Raw genomic sequence first — 17,232 nt, 5'->3', positions numbered from 1 at the left:
TAAAGAACTCTACAGATATAAATTTTGGAAGCCTAACACCATCTATCCACCCCCCACCCCCCCCCCACCCCCAAAATATAAAAATAAATATAGTACATGTTGGTGTGTTTTCCACCCAAACCCTCCCGAGTGTTATGTCTACTGGTCCCTAGCTGTCGGTGACTCCCTATATTGGTGACCGTGCCATGTGTGGAAGTAGTAAACAGAATAGTAGTGGTTATTGGTGGTTACTTTGTGCTTCAATGAGAATATACAATACAGTCAGGAAGTAGCAACAGGGTGCTTGGTCATTGTATAAGCTTGGAAGACAGGCAGGAAAGCTTAAAAATATGTGTTAATAGTAAATCCTGCCCATAATTACAAAATGTTTTTGTATTTGTACTTAAAAATCTTTTAAAGGTCCAGAATATTCCAGCACTGTAAGAATAGCGCCACCTGCGGTTTCTATTCTGCATCCACCTCAGTAATTGCTCCAAGGTTTGTCACACTTGCTCAATCTCTGTTCTTGGTCTGCTCCACTGGGTACATGGGGAATCTCCCTGGTGTGGCGACCGGTTGCTTCTGAAGTTGCTGCGTCTTTTATGTCCGTCAGAAGAGATATTGAGGAAGTGATAAAAGGGTAAGACTGAGCAGCTGTGACCACTTTGGAATATTTACTGAGATGAACTGGACATGAAAAGGTTTCTTAACAAACAGCAGGAGGCGCTGTTTTAACATTACTCCTGGAGTATCTGGGGATAGGAATATTTTTCTTAAGTGTATATCCGAAAAAAAGAGTCTATAAATTATATACTGGGTTTAACCATACATTTTTTTGGTGGGGCAACCCCTTTCATACAGAATAGAAAAAAATGAATATGTATGTGGGAAAGGGTTAAGAGGCTTCTAGTTTTGGCCAAAAAAATAAAAATATCTAAGCAAAATGAGACTCGCCACACAATACAAAAACCTACAGAACTTAGATCACCATAAAAACACTACAGTGATGTAGAGCTGGTTTAGTAGGTTCAGGTGCTGCAGCCAAAATAGCCTACTGATATTAAAATGCAGATGTGATACCAGCCTTAAGGCCAATTTGTACGCAAAAGGTAATCGTTCAAAAGGTTTTGAGCGATTGTTTTGCATAAACTGCTGATGGACACTAAAGTCCATTGGCAGCTTATCACCTTCATTTGCATGTAAATGAGTCTCCAGGAGCTGTATGCAGAGAACAGCAGGTGGTCTGTTCTCTGCATACAACCTCTTTGTTCTGTCATGGGGGTGCAAGCTGAATACAATGTAATCAGCAGCTCCATGGTGGAGAATACAGCACCATTGACAGCAAATAGCATGCTGTCTTTGTTATCTTCTCTCTGGCTGAAAGATGGATTTTATGCTTACCTAAAAATCATCGTTCAACCGAAGAGTGAAAGATGGGAGCATTTACACACAGCAATTATCTCTCAAACGATGGCTTTTGAGTGAATTTTGAGCGATAATCATTGCATGTAAATAGGCCTTTAGGCTGGGTTCCCACTGGGCGTAAACCCCGTGGAGGGAACGCATGGAAATCCGCAACATTTCCGCGGCAGAAATGTAGCTTTAAAACTTGGGTTTTGAAGTGGCTTCGCCGCCTGTAGACCGCTGCGTCCATCTCCCCCCATAGAGAGAAGAGATGGCTGCAGCAGACAAGGTGATAACACTGACATGCCGTGGCTTTGATCTCCGCGCGGCTTGGCCGCAACGGCTTCTCCACAGTGTGTGGACAAGATTTTTGCAAATCCGAGATTAAAATTGCAGGCAGAATTTCTGTGCAGAAAATCTGCACTGAAATTCCGTGGCGATTCCGCCCAGTGGGAACCCAGCCTTACACTCTTAATTGAATGCAATCAAGTAACGCAACTACCTGCGGCCCATCAATCAGACACAGTCTGCAACCGCACAGAAAGCTGTAAGCAGTGGAGTATATTCTGCTGACAAATTTGCTGAATTATAGCCTTCTCTGTTATTGGATCTCAACTGTTTGTAAAGGCAGACGCTCCTAAACTATAATGGGTAACTGTGTAATGTATAAAGGTGTGCATAAAAAGTGAACCTATGCTTGAATGGGGCAGGTCAGAATAGACAGCCCCTTTCTATATGGCCCATTAGACCATGTTAAAGTAATAGAAAGATGCCCCATATTCTCTATGTTCTGTCGCTTTAATTAGCCAGAGTGAAGGCTGTGGGATGCCTCATTTCCCAGCTGGAACAGAAGCACATATTAAAGCGACCCTCTGGGCCTGGGCAAACAAAGATGGCTGAACTGCTTCTTTGACTACCTGATGCATTAGTATGCATTATTAGTCTAAGACACTACATGCTGCTCCTACTGGCCAGTACGGCTTACATAGGCAGCACAGGTCAATCAAAGCAAGAGTAGTGTCTTACACTAATGATGCATACTAGGCTACAGTGTACATCAGGTATTCAGAGGCGCCATTTGGCCATTTTTGTTTGTCCAGGACTGGAGAGTCGCTTTAAGTGTCTGAACAGTTGGCTTCATTGTAGATAAAAGATCTCAGTACCAGAATACCAAGAAGTCAGCTGCTCTTAGAACGACCCACAATCTGAGGTGTATGCAGTCCAAACCAATCAACTCCTTTAAGATCACTCAATATTTATGGCCAATTCACCATTTAGTGAAGATGTGAAAGCCTCAAGATTTGCATTAAGTAAAAAAAGGTTAAGTCTTTTCTTGACTTGAATGTATTAAAGTTTGTGTCTTTGCACCAAGATTGGAGATACCGGAACCACTGCTGCTACAGCAAATCCAACACATCTAGTAAGTGGGAAAAAGCTTCCTCAAGACACTTTTTTTTTTCCTTTTTAACTCTCGGGCTCGCTTCACAATTTGGAAGATAATCCCGGTCTCCCAAGTCCTTCTTCTCTCCCTTTTAAAATGGTTACTTTTATTTACCAGGAAAGTGGACTGGAACACATGTCCCGTTTTCAGCCACGCCCGGCCAAGACTTAGAGTTACAGCAGCAGTCTATTGAAAACACATAATATCGTAAGATGCCTCCATCACATATAAGAAACACACATGGATTTTATCCCACCAAAATACTAGATTGATTGAGCCGCCCTAGGCTTGATCTGTCCAACGTTTTTGATGGGGAAAGAAGGGTCAAAACAACAGTTAAACATTGCTGAAAACTAGCATGCCATGTTAACTACCCAGGTGAACACACTAGTATGACCCAGTTAAAGGGACCAACCCAAAAACTAAACCGCCATCACACTGCTGCCTCACTTCTCGTCATGTATTTGCTGATAGGAATGACTGACTTGGAACCAACAATTGAGAGGGTAAATAAGGTCATGTTCTTCTTAGGGTAACAACAAATTTTTAAAAGGTGTGGTGTTGTGGTGATGGCACAAAAGTCCTAGTTCTACAACATAATAAAAGTAGTCAACATATCCCTCCCTCTAACCTACCACTACAATCTCAAGCAAATGTATCAACAGCTCCAGACAAAAAATAGTGGGATAAGTATAATGATTTCACAAACTATGCTCTTATAAAGCTTAACCAAGAAACCAGAAACTGTCAGCTTTTTCCTTTAAGGGCAACCGTGCAAGACATATCGTTGTTACAGTAAATTATCAGCGTATCGTAGTGCCCCGACACACCTAAACTTGACACCTCTACCTATGGAAAGGAATTGCCTTACTGACAGTTAGATGAAACTTGAAGACAAATCTCTTATGGCGTGAACCCTATTACTCAACGCTGTGGGAAGCTATTTCCTGTCAAATAAAGCGTCTGGTATTCAATGCACAAAAAAAGTTCCCTTGGAAGTGTTATGGTCAAAGAACTAGACAAAGAAACTGAAGAATATTACATATTAAGAGGGATCACACAGGTTACGTATTCGGTAGAATTACTTTTCACATTGTTAACAGGTCTTGGGAAAACACAGTTCAGTAAAACAAGAGTGAATAACATGTCATCCCGCAAAAAAACAAAACCAAATTAATAGGAGTTTGAGATGGGTGAGGGCAGAATAAGTAAGAACCCAAACAGTCTGGTTGTTAGGGACACAAAGCCTGGAAGGGAAAGTCTTTTAGCAAGAAATCGCATCTAGCAAATTTTCATAACAGAGAAATCTACTAAATTTACACACTATAATCCTATGGGTGGAAAATATAGCCCCATTTACACAGGACAAGTGTCAGGTGAACGATGCCGAACACTCGTCTCTATGTCTCCGCGCTCCTGCACGGGAGCTAGCAGAGCAGGCTGGTTCTTGGAGCAGCCAGCAGTGGGGCAGGGCAGTGCAGGAGATTTCTCTCCTCTCACTCCCCTCTCCATTCACATAACACAGCTGCCGTTCACTACTGAACGGTGGCTGTTTAAACTGCACAATGAGCTTCATCGCTGATTGATTATGCAGCTTAAAAGATCAGCGATGAAGCTCATTGTGCAGTTTAAACAGCGGCTGTTCAGTAGTGAACAGCAGCTGTGTTATGTGAATGGAGGGAGGCGGGGGAGCGAGAGGAGAGAAATCTTCTGCACTGCCCCGCCCCCTGCTGGCCGCTCCGTGAACCAGCCTACTCTGCCAGCTCCCGTGCAGGAGCGCAGAGACACGGAGGAGTGTTGGGTGTCGTTTGTCTGACACTTGTCCAGTGTAAATGGGGCTTAACGAACACAACATTCCACTTCCGCAGTGCCCTCCATATGTGTTGCGAATTTTGGCTGCTAAATTTTATCATACTTCAATTCAATGTACAATTCAAGGCTGAAATCCACAATAGTTACCCTACAGCAAAAACACAAGTGGAATATAATTGTGGATTTTGTGCCATATTTTTACAAACGTGTGAGTCAAGCCTTGTACAGTATAGTCAAGCAGCATGTCTGTAACAACCAGTCTGTGATAGACACAGATAGACTCACTTGGGCAAGACAAGTTTTATTTAAATGTCCTTTAGAAAATACACCTGTGTTTTTTCTACGTCTCAGTTTAACTTGCTAATATATCTTTAAAAGGAACCTGTAACATTGAAGATGCAGTCCCTTCCTGCAGGCATCACATTACAGAGCAGGAAATGCAGAGTTGATTGCTATATAGTCTTGTGATTCAGGTCCAGTGGGCAGTCCTATCAGTGATTGACAGCTGAGTATGACAGTGCATAAAGGAATCGCCATCACCAAGCAGAACCGCCCACTGAACCTCTGAGCACAGAATGAGTGGAGATTTAAATGAATGAAATACAAGTTAGATTGAATGGTCTCTCATAAAACTATACATCAATCTGTTCAGCTCCCCCCGCTCTATAAGGTGATATTTGCAGTTTGGACAGCATGTTCGTGCTGACAGTTCCCCTTCAACCCCTTAGTGACCAAGCTTTTTTGCTTTTCTCCATTTTCGTTTTTGCCTCCCCCCTTTTAAAAAATCATAACTCCTTTATTTATCCATTGACGTCGCAGTATGAGGCTTGTTTTTTGCGCGGTGAGTTGCATTTTTCAATGATGCCATTTAATGTACCATATAATGTACAGAAAAACATAAAAAAATTCTAAGTGGAGAGAAATGGGGGAAAAAACAACATTTCACCATCTTTTGGTGAGTCTTCTTTCTACGGTGCACAAATTGCAACAAAAATGACATGATAACTTTATTCTGTGGGTCAGTACAATTACTAGGATACAAAATTTGTATCTTTTTTTCTTTTGCTGCACTACTTATATATTTTTTAAGTATATTTAATTTTTTAAAGATTATTTTTTGTCTCCATCTTCTGCACACATAACTTTTTTATTTTTTTGTCAACATAGTTGTGAGAGGGCTCATTTTGTGCGGTACGTCCTGTAGTTTACCATTTTTGAATACGTATGACTTTTTGATCGATTTTTATTAATTTTTTCTTGGGAACAGGTTGACCAAAAAAAAAATGCGCATTTTTGGTGTTCTTTATTTTTTGGATGACGTTCACCGTGCACGGTAAATAATGCATTACCTTGATAAATAGGACTTTTATGGACATGGCGATACCAAATATGTATTTTTGTTTTATGATTTAAATTTTTTTTATTGTAAATATGGTAAAAGTTTATTTATTTATTTAACTTTTTAAAATATTTAATAAAACTTCATTGTTACTATTTTTACATTTTCTTTTAGTCCCCAGGGGGGAGCACATGCCATGCCTTGATCGCTCCTGCAGTATGATATAATGCTATAGCATTACATCATACTGCAATCTGACAGGCAGTTTATCAAGCCACCCCACGGGCCTTTCAGAAGGACTCCGGCTGCCATGACACCCGCACGGCTCTCCGGCTCTCACCACAGGGGGGGTGGGGGGGTGGGGGAACACCTTACGGAACCCCCAAACATCGTTCGGGGGATTTAAATGCCACTGTCAGATTTAACAGGGGTATTTAAAGGATTAACAGCCCCGGTCGGCCGCGCGGTTTGTCAGGGCTATTGCCCGCAGGTGTCAGCTGTAAAAAAAAGCTGACACTCACGATGTACAGAGGGAGATAGCAACGCAATCTCTCTCCATACACGTCTTGCAACAGCAGGATGTAAAAACACGCTAGGGTGGTCACTAAGGGGTTAAGGAAATAAACATTGTTGCTATCTGGAGAACAGCACACTCAAAATATTTCCTGACCAATTATCAAAATACTCCTGTTCAATTCATACATAGGCGAGATAAGTCTTCCACTGACCTTAAATGGAGAGAAATAAAATATATCTATATAAAGTAGGCAACAAGCATCTTGACAAGACTAATCGAGACTTCAGTGAGTAACCTTGCCCCTCGACCCATGACTCACCTTGATGTAATGGGTCCTGCTGATGAAGATGGAGGTGTGAATGTATGTGCGAGTGTTGGTGGTGATGAGGCGTGACGTTGAACATCTGCAGTCGAGCTAATGGGTCATTAGTAAGTGATGCCATGCGCTCTGCGTGTATCCGCTCCGCTGCTAGTCTTTCTGGGTAAGTCATTTCTGGCCGTAGTTGTGGTCCTGCCAGAGATCGCTCAAGGGGGTTTAAGCCAGGATGAAAAGTAGCAAAAGGATGTGGTCCTGCTGTTGTGGGTATGGTGAGTGCACCATGTCTAGCAAAATGTTCCATTGGGTTAGCAGCAGGGTGAAGTTGGTCAAGCTCAGGTGGTTTCACCTCAAAACCAGGTTTCATCCTTTCCCGCAGCTCTCTCTCCCGGATTTCACGTTCCCGCAGTTCCCTCTCACGCAATTCCCGCTCACGAAGCGTAGGGTCTATATTATACAAGCCTGGCATGTGGTATGCCAGGAGAGGGTCATTGGGGTTAAGAGGAACAAAGAATGGATGGTTACGGTTTGTTGGGGACATGACGTGCGGCCGGGCATATTCACTTAGGGTGCGAAGAGCAGGTGTATCTGGACCAATGTAAGGGGGAACAGCAGCAATAGTTGTTGGAGGTGGTTCAAACGATGGCCGAATATGAGCTGGGCCGCTCATCTGAGAATCTCCAAGGCGACCTTCATGGGAGCTGCAAGCCTTCTGTGCAAAGAAAAAAAAAAAAAGTAGCAAGGTTGAAAGATTGTAATAAAATGTGTATTAAATACTAAGTGGCGATAAGTGATATAGAAAACATACTGCGGCTCTTTCAGCTTCCCTTTCACGCTCCCGTTCCCTCTCCTTCTCTTTTTCTTTTTCCTTTTCTCGCTCACGCTCCTCTCTGACTTTTTGCTCTGCTTCTCTTTTTACTTTTTCAGCAGCTTCTTCCCTCTTCTTTGCTAGTTTGGAGCCACCCAGAGGGATGAAGTAGAGGTCGGTTCTAGCACAGGAATTGTAACCGCGATCCAAGTGCTTATAGAATCTACAGGAGGAAAAAAAAAGTTTAACATTATGTTATGTAGAGCACTCCAAAATACTTCTTCATGCAAGATGCATACTTTTAAATAAGGCAACGATCAGATCCTGCCATGTATATATTAAGAAAATGTTGAAACCTGTTAAAAGTATTATCTGGGTATTCATAAAACACAAGATTTCATCAAACTTATTCATCACTATGAAAGAAAGCAAACAAAATTAGATGGAAACCTTGCAGACTGGCTGGCATGACTGGGCGAATCCACTACAGTAGGTTCTGGTGATGGGCTTCGAGGAGGAAGTGGAGGACTTTCAGGTTCATCAATTTCATCAGGTGCCTCTTCTTTAATCTGGATTGGTTGCTGAGGTGGTGGATTGGGTGATGGAGATACCACAGGAATGCAGACACCAGAGGTTGCCGTAGAAGTTGAACTAGATGATGATGGCTGAAGACTTGGAGATGCGGATGGTAAGGAAGAAGGGGTAGGAGCAGGAGCACAAGTTGGCGGAGTAATAGACGGTGGGCCTCCAGGTATGAAAGAGTGCTGTGGAAAGGGTGGCTGAGGAGGTATAGGATGAAGCCCTGATTGAGGATGCCCCGATGTTTGGGTAAGGCTTTGGCTTTGAGTCAAGACTGGTGGTTGTGCTGCTGTTGCCTGAAGTTGCTGGCTCTGAGGCATAAGCTGCAATGGAGGAGGATGAGCAGAAGGAGGATGATGTGCAGGCAGTGAACTAAGAGGCTTAAGTGCAGGAGGAGGTGGTAAGTTAGAATTCAAAGAAAATGGAGAAGGTCCTTGTAAATGGGGAGGATGTTTATGGGACTGTGTAGAAGTCTGAGGAATAGGAGTAGTGGGAGGTGGTTTAATATGAGGCATGGTAATGGGTGCTGGGGGCAAAGGCTGCTCACGGGGAGGTTGAGGTGGTGTCGGCAGCGCTGACTGAGCATTGGGTGGTCCCTGAGTATTATGAGGGAAATGAGATGGGGTTTGTGGCACTGGAGAGACCTGAGCAGGGCAGGGCTGAGGTGGAGAGGAACCTGGATATTGTAATATGGGTTGTGGCTGGATGTTGTGTGGGAGAGATGCTATTGGGCCATGATGAGGAGACTGTGGGTGGATTTGCGCAGGGACTGGAGGCTGAGGCTCTCCTTGAGACCCAGCAAGGGGCTGTATTGCTGGATGTGGAGAAGGAAGTCTTTGAGGGTGTAAAACTGGTGCCTGAACTAATGATAGTGATGGGGGCTGAGGAGGCTGGGAAGGAGGTAGTGATGGAGATGGTGATACTTGAGCAGGAGTAATGCTGTGAGGTGGAGGGACAACTGGTGCAAGAGGTGATGGTGACACAGGAGGTGGGACCATTGCTGGAGCACCATTTTGTGGTTGTAACACCTGCTGCTGGGCAGAAGAGTCAGAGTCACTCTCATTATCTTGAGGGCTTGGAATGCTGGGAGATGTGCTTCGATTATCCTGGTCAATGTCTTTAGGATCACTGCTGCCCTCATCATTTACGCTACGACTGTCCGAACTCTCTCCTTCACCCTCTCCTTCGCCTTCACCCTCGCCTTCTCCTTCCGATGGCGAATTTGGCCGACTAATTTCCTGTATTAACATAAATGGGGTATTCATTAGAGTGCTGCTTATACTTACAGCAATGGTACACAGAGTCACGATTGTTTCCCTTTTTTAAAAGGCATTTCCTACTAAATACATTTATCACCTGGGCCCAGCATAATGTAGCTGAGGCTTTGCTGTTTTGACTCACTTGTGTTTTAGATTTCTTTGCTGTGGCCCTGTCTGTCTCTTCGGTGTCGGATGCTGGCTTCTCTCTCTGACGTTTGGCACTTTTCATTGGGGAGGTGGGTTCTTCTTTAATCTTCTGCAGCCAAAGAGAAATATGTTAAACAAGTGATGCACAACTGAGGCACATCACATTTTGTAAATCTGCTACCATATGGACCTGTAATCTAGAGGCTACTGAAGCTGAAGACCCTGGCCTACTTCAAACAAATTACACTAAATTAACAATGCAATCTGACTGGTTAATTGCTGCTTGCCTTTGATGGCTTCTTCAGGGACTCCGCTTTGCTGTCATTACTGGATGTGCTGGCAGCACTTGGAGAATTTCGGCCACTGGAACGGATGTCTTCATTTATAGGGGAGACTCTGCCGTCTGGACTGGCAGTCTGTTTCTTGCGTCCGCTGCGTAATGTAGATATCTATTTGGCAGAAGGAATATATGAAAATGAAAAAGAATAGATGGAAAACAACATTTTATTTTTCATAACAAATTCTTCAAAGAATGTAATGAGTTATTAAACCCTCGAGTACTTTTAGGTAGACCATTAAAACTATGAACGCCACGGGCCCCATTCCTAAAATACCACGGTCACAGCTGATATTACCAGGTAACTGTGTCCACCCCTACAGGGAATATGTAATATTTCATGGCTCCAATTTATATGAATGGTTGACCATGCAGTACATGAATGTGCTGACTCCACCAGTGCGGAAGGAGGTCTTTCTTGGCAACCTCCTGCTATACCATACTGTTTATGTCCTGAACAGGGAATCCCATCTCTTCGGCCATAAACAACAGACCACGCAGCTAATGTTATGTTTACAATCCCGGACACAAAGCACAAAGTTACTTACCCAGTCTGTGGAAAGGAAATGTACCATGCAGCCAATCCATTGGCTAGGAACAGGAAGAATAATGATCAACACCCTTCTAATATACTACTGCTATCTGACTTTTCCTTATCTACAGAACAAAAGGAAACTTGAGATTTAAATCAAATCCTCCCTTATTCCCAGTTGAACTACTTCAGATTCACCTCTGTTAACATGTTAGGAACCGGATTATAAGGTTTATATTTTACTAAAGATTGTTTTCAGGGCAGTAATGAACACATAGTAAATAGTAAGAATATAAGCCTCTGATGTTTGCATACCGAGCCCCTGGTCCTCCGAGTTCTCATGCTATGCTTTCCATTAAGACTGTCTTCTTCCTCTTTTACCGGTTTGAACATGAATGGCGGTGGGTCCACGGGCTTTTCAATAGGTGGTAGCTCCCCGTATTTTTTAAAATGGATCCTGCAATCTGTGCACAGAAGAATGTTTTCCCTGCCCCCGTGGTGCCAGTCCTTAGAAGCTGCAGTGAGAGCAGATACGTAACATTAAACGATGCTGCCAAACACGAACTCTGAATGTCAATAAGATGCCCTTGACACATGTAAAAGTGACTGAAAGAGATTACATACTGGTGGTGAAGCAGTGGCGACAGGCATAACCCTTTAACTCCTGCTCACTGTCTTCGCTGTCAAAATCATCTTCACTGGCTGAACTTAGGTCCACTGGATAGGGGAAACAGCAAGAATACATAATCATTATTTATCACTGCATGTAATTAACGCGATATAAATTGATACAAAATGAGAACACAAAGTTCCGGCTCAATCCGGCATTAGAATAGTATAAAACAATATAGTAATGTGCTATTCTAATTCGCTCATGCCAATCCTGACTCAAATAGAATAAGTACCTAGACAAGGTGGAAAAAAGACACAGCTGCTAGTCACACCTGTATCTGCAGTCACTCCCCACTCACCATGCCTGGCAGCGGAGAAACCCACTGCTAATTGTTATTAATCAGATTACTTATGTAAAAAAAACATTCAATTGCAGCAACTGCCAAACCATCCAAGAACAAATAACAGCAGCAGCACATCTAATTGTACAAACTGACATCTTAATTGAGTGTGAATAACATTGTTTTGGCACAAAGTTACCGTTCATAAACTTTAGTCTGCAGCAAGCAATCTGTCAGAACATCTTGTTCTACAGATCTGACCAAAAGCAGAGTTCCGCGCATGTTACTGATATGCACATGTATTCTACCACAGCATACGCTCACCACTAGTTTATGTTCACACAGTACTCAGATTTGCTGAAAACTTTCATGCCGAGAGAAAACCGCAGTGGCAAAAAGCTAACAAATGGGCAGTTTTTGCAGTAAATTGCAATGCAGAAATGCTGCAGATTTCACAGTTTACATAGTAACGGGTGGAATCCGCGGCAAAAAATCTTTAGCAAGCAATAGACATGCTGCAAATTTGAAATGCGCATTACATATCAATATTGCTACAGATAGTTTGTGCACCACATGGATGAGATTTTTCTAAAAACTTATCTGCATGGCTTTTAGTTTAACACTGCAGAAATCTTCAGCCTTCATGCCATGTGTGAATATACACTAACGACTGCTTTATTAGGGCTGTTCTAATAAAAACAGCAGGATGTGGATTTTTAACCTGGTATTAGTGTATCTTGACACCACCAGGAAGTCCTGGTGGAGTCCAGATTGACAGGGAGGTGACACCCCCTGATGCTGATTGGCTGCAGAGATGCCTCCCCCTGCAGGTCCTGGCAGCTCAGTAGAATGCTTGCACTGTGCCGCCTGCTATCGGGGACTTGCGGCGTGCTGATGTGTGAGGCTCTCCCCTTTGCGCTCCTCCGGTCCCAGCATTGTCCTTAGGTGCACCCTACTGTCCACACTCACCCCTTCCCTGCTGTCGGCCATCAGTTGCAGCGCGCTGATGGATCCAGAGGCAGGGGAGGAGATTGTCGCAAATGTGATCGCCACAGCTGGCTCCACATGCACAGGCTGCGGCGTCCCTAATGACCCGGAGTGCAGCGGTAATGGTCTGAGCGGCAGTGCTGGAGTAAGGAGTATAACAAGCACTGAGGCAGCGGAGCCGGGGCATCAGTGCAAGGGGCTTTGCAACAACGCGGAGGTGGCAGCTTCCGCTTGCCCAGGGGAGATGGTACGGGGGAACGGCTGCTGCGAGTGAACTCCTAGCAGCACTGTGTGTATAGCTTGTTGACTGAGGTGCACAGTGAGGCTGAGCTCATGTTAACCTTACATTATTCACTGTAAATGGTTCCATGTTACCCCTGTAACATGCTACTATTTCCAGCTAATAATGTAAGGCTAACATGAACTCACCGTAACCGTCGAGCCCAGGCAACAAGTTGAGGCTAGGACCTTTGAAAAGTCACCAATCGGGAGCTAGGGGTGTGACAGGGACGTTCCTGCATCCAACACCTGTTACACCCCTGCCTTCATGGTGGCGTCAAGATACACTAATACTTTTAACCTTACCCACTGCAATTTCTGCATGAAGGGGATTATATTCAAATTTTTTTTTATCTTGTTGTTCTTGGCCAAAAACACTGAAAGAGCCGATACACACCACTTCTGGGTCCCATATGTACCATGCTGCAGTTCCATTTCTTGCGCAGGGTCTGTGTTTACGGGCTGCAGTAAGGGTGCCTTCACACTTGCGATCGAGATATCGCTGCATATTTTTAACGCAAATGTCAATAGAATTTTCTAATGTTAAAAACGCATCGCACAAAAATTGCACGTTGGTGCTTTGCGATTTTTATGCAATGCGTTTTTAACATTAGAGAGTCCTATTGGCATCCACGTTAAATGAAAAAAAAAAACGCAGCAATATCTCGATCACAAGTGTGAAGGCACCCCAAGGCTGCGAGTAAACAAGGACCCCTTTAAGCACAGCTTGTCTTATTAAGGTCTGTACCTGCTGCACCACAGATGACATGCAGGCCACCATAAAGATCCAACTACAACAGACTGTTTCATAGCGTAATGATGCTAAATCTCAAAGTCTGCGTCTGGCAATGTTTCCAGGCCTACCTTGGGGCACAATACTTGATATTTGTGCCCCTTCACATTGAACACTATGAAGTCATTTTGCAGTAATGTGATGGTTCATACTCTCACATATTCACAAGTGTGATTGTTTAAACCACAATTCAAGTTCAGTCCAGTTTCTTTGGGTAAACATTCCCAGCACTGAACAAGATCTTCAAACACAGGCTGAGGTTATAACGCTCGCTTGTCGTTGAATGTACTCACAGAATTCACTGGAGGGAGGCCGGGATGGTGTGTTTACAGGTGTGGTAGCGGTGCGGGTTTTGATCCGACGGAAAACAGCCTGCCTGCGATGTCTGCGGTGGGCACGGGAGCTGGCGGCCTCAGGGGTTTTCTTCCAGTAGTAATAAAAGGTGATAAGTTCTCCCTGGAAGAAGCAATAAACAGCCTCCCCTCAGTACAGTCATCATACAGACAACTTATCTCCTTACAGATCAATTGATAAAACTCAAAAGCAGAAAATGCCTTCATCTGATTGTGTGGTACATTGTGAGGTCCCAAAACCACAATCACCAGTAAGCAGTACATACAAGCGTTTTTTGAGCAGTATCCCTTCACCACATGGGCCGACTAGTTTGGGTACTCTATAGTTGCTTATGCTTTGTAGTTGGTAGGCCAGCAACAGATTGGAGACCGCATTCCCGGTACAAACCCATAATCCAGCAGTGTGTTAACATACATTGCAAGGCAAAATCATGATACACTCACATATTTTCTGCAAACCGTTAAATAAAATAATGTTCTAACACACATAATGAAGGTTTTCGGAAAAATGTTCAGCCCTAAAGTGCAAAGCTGCTAATTTCATTCACAAATGTATACAGCGACTGGAGGTTCTCAGAACCCGGCCAACTAGAAACATCAGTCTACCCCTACTGGTGGCAGAATAGATTCAGGCTGCATCCACACGTGCAGTTTTTGTTTAGGTTTCTTAATACAGTTTTTAAAGTCAAAAATCAGGAGTCGATCCCAAAAAAGCGAAGACGTTGTATCAGCAAAAACAGACTTCATGAACCATACAGCCTTAAACCTTACCTGCCGACATACACGGAACAGATGAGAGGAGCTTCTCCAAAGACAATTCCTTTCATTTCCTCATTGAGGTAACAATGTATAACCTGTGCAGTGGCAGTGTGTACAGGCAGCTGCTTATCAGCAGTATCACACCTACAGTACATAGTTCAACCTTCCCAGCAAACATAAGCTGGCGACCAGGTATCAGGTTTCATTAAAGAACCAGTAACACAACTATGGTTCACGTCTCACTAGGATCAATCACTGAAGACTACTGAAACCGAGATACAAGCTCTGTTATGTTATTGAGTTTCAGCCTGAATCGGTTGTCTCAATACAGATGTTTAATATTCATTGTAACACTATGTAGCAAGTAGAAAAATGTGTCAATCCAAAGAAAAGTGTTAATGTAGTATCTGTAAAAACTGACCACGTAGATCACTGCTCCAAAGAATAAGGCTCCTTTTCCACAGAGCGATAACTTGTTTGCACGATCGCGCTCTGACAGCTCGCGCTCTGACAGCTCGCGCTCTGACAGCTCGCGCTCTGACAGCTCGCGCTCTGACAGCTCGCGCTCTGACAGCTCGCGCTCTGACAGCTCGCACTCTGACAGCTCGCACTCTGACAGCTCGCACTCTGACAGCTCGCACTCTGACAGCTCGCACTCTGACAGCTCGCACTCTGACAGCTCGCACTCTGACAGCTCGCACTCTGACAGCTCGCACTCTGACAGCTCGCACTCTGACAGCTCGCACTCTGACAGCTCGCACTCTGACAGCTCGCACTCTGACAGCTCGCACTCTGACAGCTCGCACTCTGACAGCTCGCACTCTGACAGCTCGCACTCATTCTCTCGTGCAGCTCGTTTATACAGGCAGATAAATAGTTAGCAATTTTGTTTGAAATTGTGTTCACAAATCGTTCAGGTCATTCACTGCACCAGTCAATGTGGACTAAACGATCGCTGTTCACACGATGTGCGAACGATTATGTTTACGCTAGCTTAAATTTAATAATGAACAAGCAGCCCATGAATTATCATTCGTCATTCAATCTTTGGCCGCGTTTACACTGAACGATTATGAAATTTACACAATCCAACAATTTTTTGAATGATAATCGTTCCATGTAATCGGGTCCTAAGGGATAGGAGGGTTGGGCCTGGTGGTTACATGTGCACATGCATCCAGGCATCTGTGAGGATGCACTGAATTGAGCAATAGGCTTTCAATAATTACCAGTGCAGCATACAGGGGGCGCACTTCCCAACAGTCTTTTTATACATCACACATAAGATGACAAGCACCCATCCTCCAAGGCCGTTCATGCTACAAGATTCCAAGACAGTCACACAAGCTTTTACAAAGGGCTATAATAGATGTACAAGCCTGCGTGATTTACAAACACCCTGCCCTGATCTCCCCCGCTGCTCAGTCCTCTGATGAAATATTCATACTGGGCCGTCACGCTCTCAATCCTTGAAGCAGCTCTGTTAATTAAGCACAAATCACCTCCTGGCAGTGACAGGAACCTCAGCCCTTCAAGGCCCTTTTTATCCGCAGCTCACAGGATCACCTTCTGGTGCAATTTACTTTCAAGCGGATTTGAAAGAAAATAAATAATGGCAGCTATATGCCAATAGGTGTGGTTGTCAGAAGCCAATTGTCCCCTTCCTGACACTAATCGCTCCTGATGCAGCAAATTCTGTGAAAGGAAGATGTGATGGAAGAATAGCAATAATGTAGGTGAGCAGATCTTATCTAATAAATGACAAGTAACCTAAACGTTTATGAAGATCATGGGCTGTGATCATGGGAGCAGACGCCTCAGCTATCCTCATCCTATTGAAGACCACCGCCATCACAGCTTGAGTGACAGGAAATTGTCATTGCCTAATATGTCAGATGCAGTGGCACTGCAATCAACAGTTACTACAAGCCTGCTAAGAAATCAGAAGGAAATTTAGCGCCGGATCGGAGCTGTATTCAAACGCGTGCATGCGCATATATCAGGAACCTATAAGGGTAACTGATGACCATATGCATATACTACATATCTAGAAAGATTAGATTTTTGTTTATATACATGCAAACACATACACTGGATACTTATGGGTCATTTACACGGGACGATTATCGCTCAGAAGCCGTTTAAACGAATGAATTTTCAGCAATAATCGTGCAGTGTAAATGCAAAAAATATCTAAAAAAATATCGCTGACTATAACATAAAAACCATCGCTAGATAGCGGAGCTTGTCGTTCAGTGTAAATGCTCCCCACTGAGTGCTCCCCATAGAAGGTGAAGCGCTGAGCGAGAAGCCCGCCATCCGAGAGTGAAGTCTGTCAGTGTAAATGCTCTGCATGAGTGCTAACTTAGCGGTGACATCAGCGCTCGTGCAGTCGCTTGCCCGACTGTCGGCCCGTGTAAAAGGGACATTATTGGTCCTATAAATTAGCACCTTTACAGATTATGCACTTGAAGGTTTTATAGTGCCGTTTCAATTGCCTTGGTCTTTCTATTGGATACTGGAACATTTTATATGCATTTAAAAATTGGAATAATATTTAGTTTTAAGCTCTGATGAAGAGCAATCATTACTCAAACATATCAGATATCAGTGCATGCATTGTGTCCTATTCAATAAA

The 17,232-nt window shown here is 43.7% G+C and overlaps 1 protein-coding gene across 6 annotated transcripts in view; it reads right to left on the bottom strand.

Annotated features, from left to right (window-relative positions):
• RERE (arginine-glutamic acid dipeptide repeats) overlaps positions 1-17,232 on the bottom strand; it is a 338,755-nt gene that overhangs the window by 16,007 nt on the left and 305,516 nt on the right. For 5 of the 6 annotated variants that reach the window (XM_066606873.1, XM_066606875.1, XM_066606872.1 and 2 more), the window contains 9 exons: positions 13,776-13,938; positions 11,095-11,187; positions 10,786-10,985; positions 9,889-10,050; positions 9,597-9,710; positions 8,067-9,433; positions 7,617-7,839; positions 6,812-7,520; positions 2,939-3,010 (listed from right to left, as the gene is read on the bottom strand). In XM_066606873.1, the coding sequence (XP_066462970.1) occupies positions 2,939-3,010; positions 6,812-7,520; positions 7,617-7,839; positions 8,067-9,433; positions 9,597-9,710; positions 9,889-10,050; positions 10,786-10,985; positions 11,095-11,187; positions 13,776-13,938 (3,103 nt within the window). The remainder of the gene's footprint in view (positions 1-2,938; positions 3,011-6,811; positions 7,521-7,616; positions 7,840-8,066; positions 9,434-9,596; positions 9,711-9,888; positions 10,051-10,785; positions 10,986-11,094; positions 11,188-13,775; positions 13,939-17,232) is intronic. The other variant, XM_066606876.1, reaches the window with a different exon arrangement.

This window comes from Eleutherodactylus coqui, chromosome 6 (genome assembly GCF_035609145.1).
Source record: "Eleutherodactylus coqui strain aEleCoq1 chromosome 6, aEleCoq1.hap1, whole genome shotgun sequence".
Classification (NCBI taxonomy): Eukaryota; Metazoa; Chordata; class Amphibia; order Anura; family Eleutherodactylidae; genus Eleutherodactylus; species Eleutherodactylus coqui.
The sequence above is the reverse complement of the archived record's forward strand: the minus strand, read 5'-3'. Positions and strand labels throughout refer to the sequence as shown.